The sequence below is a fragment of the Protomyctophum bolini genome (assembly GCF_963924005.1).
Source record: "Protomyctophum bolini genome assembly, contig: SCAFFOLD_127, whole genome shotgun sequence".
Lineage (NCBI taxonomy): Eukaryota > Metazoa > Chordata > Actinopteri > Myctophiformes > Myctophidae > Protomyctophum > Protomyctophum bolini.
In genome coordinates this window covers 1-7273 of record NW_027665629.1, presented here as the reverse complement: position 1 = coordinate 7273, position 7273 = coordinate 1, and the positions used below count along the sequence as shown (strand labels likewise).

The 7273-nt window shown below is 45.2% G+C and overlaps 1 protein-coding gene across 1 annotated transcript; it reads right to left on the bottom strand.

Annotated features, from left to right (window-relative positions):
* Positions 1 to 271: 271 nt before the first annotated feature.
* Positions 272 to 2246, bottom strand: LOC308312223 (leucine-rich repeat-containing protein 18-like; the record flags this gene model as incomplete). The annotated part of the gene is made up of 2 exons (XM_080794606.1): positions 272 to 817; positions 1965 to 2246. The coding sequence occupies 2 exons, from the start codon at positions 2244 to 2246 to the stop codon at positions 272 to 274; spliced, it is 828 nt and encodes a 275-aa protein (XP_080650732.1).
* Positions 2247 to 7273: the final 5027 nt, after the last annotated feature.

The window sequence follows — 7273 nt, the reverse complement described above, 5'->3', positions numbered from 1 at the left end:
TGTACTGTGCTGTACTGTACTGTACTGTGCTGTGCTGTGCTGTGCTGTGCTGTACTGTACTGTACTGTATAAGACCTCCTCCCTGGCCTGTGTGTGTCTGTGTGGTAGGCTGTGCAACAGTGACACTTGGTGGTGAACAAAAGCTATAACGCTATTTTCGTGCTCGGACACATTTCCGTGCTCAGACACATGCACACACACACACACACACACACACAGCTGTCTCTAGGAACATCGGGAAAGTTTGGGAACGCGTCCCTCTTCTTAGTTCTTATCTCCACGTCTCTTGGTCCAGCTGGGCCACCGAGTTTGGCGACACCAGGCCGGCGAACGCCACCCTGGACCTCACGGTCGTCGACGACGAGGACGACATCACGGCCTCGCCGCTCACCCTGCCGTCCAGCCTCTGCCTCTCCGTCTGCGCCTTCTGCAGGCACTCCTCACAGAGGCAGCTCTGCTTCACCAGGTAGAGGCTCTCCGCCCTGCGGACGGCGGCGTCGCGGGCCCCGCGCTCCGCCGCCACGTCCGCCGCGATGGGGTTGTTGTCCAGGTTGACGCGCTCCAGGCGCGGCAGGCCGCGGAGGTGCTCCGGGTAGCGCGTCAGCCGGTTGTCGAAGAGGCCGACGCGCCGAAGCTCCCTCAGGGCGGAGAGGCACGGCGGCACCAGGGCCAGGCGGTTCAGGCCCAGGTTGAGCTGGCGGAGCCGGCGCAGGAGGCCCAGCTCGCTGGGCAGGGAGCCGCTGGTCAGACGGTTGTTGCACAGGTTCAGAGACACCAGGTTCTGGAGACGGCCGATGGACTCTGGGATGTGCTCCAGCTGAGGAGAGGAGAGACGTATACGCATGCAGGGACGGCGTGTTAAAACACTTTAGCCCGCTAGCATTTATAGAACAAGTAGGATCTAATTCACGCCAGCATTTCTTTGCCAGTTGAGCTCTTATTTTGAAAAGCCACATTTCCACATTTCCCGGAAGTAGACTATATATTCTAGTGAGTTCAGCGGGTCTCGTTCATACTGTTGTTTATAAGATGGATCTATGGATCTATGGATCTATGGATCTATGGATCTATGCCGGGGCACTGGAGACCTCCACAGCGTCGGCTCCGTGCCGTCAAAGAAACGTTGTTTTGACCATCAAAATGCCATCAACAAGGAATAGGAGATACAGGCGACTGAAAGAAACAGATAGAATAGCTACCCGATGCTAACGCTAAGTATAGCATTATGGCTTGATCGATCGAAACTTAAGCGCTATAAAAGCGCAATTGCCATTGATCAACGGCAATGGCGGTAAGCGTAGTATTAAATAATAGGCTTCATATTGACCTAGATCTGCGGCAATGGCCACGGAAACGGCCTTTGAGACAGATAAGGCCCCCCCCTTGTTGTTATGGCCAGACTGGGGATATAATTTATTCCTTCTTCTGGTCAGACTGAATTCAACCCACACTTACCCTACAGTGAATGTCTGATAATATCACAGTTTAAAGGGATCCCTGCATGGCTATTAAGCCTTATGCCTTAATACAGAATACACATACTTTCCCTCTATAACTAACATTTAAAACAAAATTTCCATATATTATTTATTTGAGAAATAGTTATAATCTTTAACTCAGGGTGGACATGCATGTCGCGCCTGTCTCAAGTTGCATGATGGCATTTATCCATGTGTGGTCCAGGATCAGCCCTGTGGAATGCAGGCTATGGAATGCACCCCCCCCCCCCCCTCTCCTCCTAAAACAACTCACATGGTGAGTTACACCCTGTCAGGTGTAAAGGAGCTACTTGGACACTCAGGCATGAAGGAAGCATGAGTTCAAGTCCGTTGCTCTCCCCTTGTCCCCCGTATATGGGGACTAGGTTGGTGGAGGGTGTGTTAGAGCCCAGGATCACATTAGATGATTGACACAGGGGTGAAAAATGGGTTACAAAATCGTGGGATAAAAACAAAACAACTCACATGGTTGCTGTGCAGATCCAGCGAGCGCAGGTTGGCAAACTTGTCTATGAAAGCCGGGAGCTTCTGGAGCGCGTTCCTGCTCAGGTCCAGCTCCTCCACGTCACACAGCTTCAGGATGCACCTTGGCACGGCGGACAGGCCCTGGTTGCTGAGGTCCAGACACCGGGAGCCCTCCGCCGTGGACTTCAGGCAGCTTTTGGCCATCTTCAGGGTCATCTTCTTCCCTTTAGACTCCGCCGTTTTCGTCGTCTTCTTCTTCTTCGTCGTCGTCCCTTTTGCCATGTTGTTGTTTGCTGTCAGGGGTTTGGAACAACAGCATCAATCAATCAACTTTATTTGTTCAGACTCAGGGTCCAATAACAGACAACATAAATAAAACACTACATACAGAGAAGAAACACCCCTAACCCATAAAAACATCATTTTTACAATAAACATTCATACCAGTCAGTGCTTCCAAAAAGCAGACCGGTACCTGGTGCTACTGAAGCCGGGGTTACACAGCAGCATAATTATGCAGTTTTGAGACTCATTGAGCCGACACATAAATGTATACATCAGGTTTCTCAGTAGGGCATGAAAGGTGTAAACTCCCACACTACAGAACAACTCACTAGCACTGCTCCACCTCGGTTTGTTCAATAGTATACGCATGCACTCATTTTAGGCAACCTGCAGTTTATACATACTTGCTTTCTTAAATTTAACCCACAAGGGTTACATTTTCACCAGCATTTCACCAAGGGTTTTTGATGAAGTGCTGCAATATTTGCTGTAATATTGGCATACAAGCATGTACAGTATGTATATGTATGCTGTCGTATAGTTCGGTGCTGCCCTTCTACTTTTGTCCAGTTAGAAATTATGAAATGAAGGGTTCAATAACTACAGTATTTATTTCGGGCGGCGGTGGTGGCTCAGGGGTAGAGTGGCCGGATGGTAACCGCAAGGTCGAACCCTGTGGGCTAGTGTCGAAGTGTCCTTGAGCAAGACTCTGAACCCCCTATTTTGCTCCTGATGTGCTGGTTGGTGCCTTGCATGGTTTCCGTCGCCATTCGTGTATGTATGTGTGAGTGATTGTGTGAGTGAGTGTATGTGTGTGTGTGAGCTTCCGCCGCCATCAGTGTGTTAATGGGTGAATGTAATGCACAATGTATGTAAAGCGCTGTATGAATGGTGAATGCACCATTTTGCTTTTTTCTTGCCGACTGCTGGGGTCCCCCGGGGGTCCACGGCCATACTTGTGTTGTGTGGTTAAGAGCATTTCAATTACACTCTGCCTTTGGTCCGTTGGATATAAGCGTCTGACCCGTATGCCGGTCAGTGGGTCCTCGAGGACACAACACTGCTGGCGGTGTCCATTATGTGTCTAATCAGTGACTCATTAAGAACTGGAACACCAGTGAGCACATTTTGTTGACTAAGATAAGATAGACTAAAATACTAAGATTTTGATATTTAGACCATATAGACTAAGACTAAACAATTTTATATGACTAAAAATAGGACTAATACTAAATCCTGGCAGCCTCGGTATATTATGTCACATTATTATAAAGCCGTCACAAAGTGTTAAGACTGACAACCAATTATTTGGGAGAATAGAGGAGCAGGAAGGTCACGGTCCCCGCAGGACAAAGCGTTGGGATCAACAGCTCTAAAGCGTACAGGGCCTGAATCCTGATGCCTTGTCATGTCTTTGTCAAGGTCTTTGGTTACCTGTTAGTGAGATCAGGTTAGAACTTGTTCCACCGCGGTTCAGTGATCCACTGTGACAAAGGAACTGACAGCGGAACAACTATGTGACATCATTAAACACTTGGACATGTCCAGGAGAGATTCATGAGAGCTATCTCATGTGTTTACCTTGACAGAATGCATGGATTTATTCCAGAAGGGACTTGTAGCCTACTTTCAGAAACTTAAATAGGATTTTGGAACGATAATACTGTGTAATCAATTATGATCTTGTTAAAGGAATATTTCACTTTTAAACTTTTGGTCATTTCATCATAGATCTACTCCGCCTTATGTGAACACCCCAGACAGTTTTTAAGTTGCTTGATTCAGTATTTAGATATTTGAGATATTAATTTTAGCTGCCACGACCCCTTCCTATACAAACCCGTTGTAACTTCTAACTCCATTTGAACCATGATAGATTCATCAAAAACACCTGCCTTGGTGACTGATATTGTCTTTCTAATACGTGAGGGGGCCGTGGTTTTTCAATGAGGACACCCTGGAGGAAGGAGGAGAATAAAGAATCAAAAAATATATATTAAGAATAAATAAAAATAGTAAATGAAAAACCATGGCCCCGTCATGTATTAGAAGGACAATATCTAAATACTGAAGTGAGCAACAGTCTGGGGTGTTGACATAAGACTGAGTAGTAGATGATGAAATGACCAAAAGTAAATTAATAAAATAAAGTCATAAGGGCTGCAGTGGCTAGTGACCGGATGGAAACCGCAAGGTTGCCAGTTCGAACCCTGTGGGCTCCCTCAGAGTTAGTGTCGAAGTGTCCTTGAGCAAAGACACTGAACCCCTAATTGTTCCCGGTGTGCAGGTTGGTGCCTCGCATGCTATGGTTTCCTCTGGCATCGCTGTGTGAATGTAATGCACAATCTCTGTAAAGGCGCTGTATAAATGCACCATTTATAACACACCAGACCACCCGAAATATATTTCTCACATAAATTAGCTGGGTTAAAGTTGCAATGACAAAATTACAACACATGTTCTGCTTGAATAACATCCCTAAGCATGGCAACAGCAAGACAAATAGTTGTCTACACTACAGCCTAGAATCGTACACGTAATACAGTCAGTCCTCAATGTTCATTTATCCATTTGTAAGTCAGTTATATTTAGAGGAAATACTGTGCAGACATTAAAGTCACTCTCACTTACCGTTGGATGCAGGAGGCCTATAGAAAGAAAAGCAGATTTAAGGACAGAATGCTAAGGAACAATACATGCAATCAGCCTCTCTCTCTCTCTCTCTCTCTCTATCTCTGTGTGTCTCTCTCTCTCTCTCTCTCTCTCTCTCTCTCTCTCTCTCTCTCTCTCTCTCTCTCTCTCTCTCTCTCTCTCTCTCTCTCTCTCTAAACTGGTGAATTATAAATGAAGAGACGGAACTTGCAGTGTAAATAAAACCTAGGAAGTGCTGGCGGATTATTATCCCTGTTCCGAATGGAAATGCTGGAGCTTGTTCAGTGAACCAGTCAGCGCACACACACACACACACACGCACACACACACACACACACACACACACACACACACACACACACACACACACACACACACACACACACACACACACACGCACACACAAACTAGGATTGTTATTTGGTCTCTAGGCAACGTGACATTTGGTCTTTGCTCTTGTCACAGAAGGAAGAAGCTGCTAGGTGAAGCGAGTCACTGTGTCCTAGTGTAACACAATATAGGCCTAAAATCACTTAAAGATTGAGAAATCCAATAGGCTTAAGTGGTGTTGTGTTGTGTTGTACAGTTTGTAGTACTTTGTACACCAATGGTTCAACACCCTAAAGATATTTTGGTGCATGTCTCCCCTCCCAAACGTACAAAAATGCATCATGAATCAACCACATATTTAAAAAACAGTGATCTACATTCTCACAAGAGACCTGACTATGGTAGCATGCATATACAGGGGTGCCCAAAAGGTAGATCGTGATAGGCTGTGCAGGTAGACCACATGACATGCCCCTAAAATATAAATTTAATTATTTAAAAACTATTTTTGTCATGTGCCACTTGAATTAAGGTGACTTCACTTGATTAATAGACATCAAAAAGAGAAGCTCAAAACCCAAAATGCAATACTATTTGTTTTCAAGTGTTTCGCAGTTTCGCACAAACATCAGTATTACACAGTTATACAAAAACACCCTATCAATTCCATTTCCGTCCTCTATTTCCCATTCCAAGAGTGTTTGCTTAATGTAACTATTTTCAGCAATGGGATAATATCTTTGGTGGGTTGATCTGGTTTGAGCTGGTAATTTTGAAAGTAGCTCTCAAGTCTAAAAAAACACAATCCACAATAAATCATAAGAATTGCTATTGCTTTAATTTCGTGGCCTCTCAGATGAAAGCCTCCTTCACCATATTAATGTATCTTAATTTGAGATATTTCGTAACTTATTCCACCATGCCCACCAAGGTGGTGCATAGGAAAACACCGTTATCACCAGAGCTGCTCCAACTTGTGGAACATTAAAATAACACAGGAATAATATACACATTATTATGACCCACATGGGCCATAACAAGGTGCTATTAATTATTATCTATTGTATTGTATGAATGTATTCAGTATTGCTTCAACATTGTGTTTATAGTTCGTGAGCATTAAGGCCCAACTCTCAGGATGTTTTCTGCATTTTATTCCCCCCTCACTCTTATCAACACCCCGAACTTCATGGGGCCGTTTGGTCTCAAGGGCCCTAAAACTCTCTCTCTCAGACAGACAGACAGGCAGACAGACAGACAGACAGACAGACACCCTCTTGTCAATAATGAATTCTATCTGTTCCAAACTATCACTCACACAGTGCTTCATTTACACACCAAAGCACCAGCAGCTTTTAACACAACACAACACCGCCATCTGCTGGGGAAGACGGACCTCTGTCTCTATACTATAGAAACAGAGGTCCGTCTTCCCCAACTTATTGAAGTTGAGGAGGTCGGTATATTGTTAGAGTAGGCTATAGAGTCTATAGCCTACTCTAACAATATACCGACCTCAACTTCAATAATAATGTGCGTGCGTGAGCGCCTGCTCGGATTGGCTGGACAGCTTCAGCCACAGCACGCAGACGTTAGTGGTGGCCTTTCGACACCTAAACTGATATTCACATACAACTAAAATGTTCAGGGGGGGACTTATTCTCCCCCTTGCACCAAACTATGACTGACAGTGTGATGGTTGAGAATGTCCTCTGGCTATGCAAAATGGCAGCCTCTGCTGGACAATATATATACCTCTCACAGTTCCCCTTCCCTGCAGCACCAATCAATCGATCACCCCACATGTGTCGAGAAGTCTGCCATCAACACTGATTTGCCATTGTCAGTTCAGGTGTGCTCCCCTACAAACACACAGTTCTCCACTCCAGACCCAAGCCATGCGTCACTGACTGTCCACATGTAAGCGTTTGTTTCCTTATTGTATCAGTTATATTATCCTAACAGAACAACAAACTAACTTTTCAATAGTGACTGAGTTATTTAATTTTGTCCTAGTCGTCTTTGTCTCTCTCTCTTTTCCT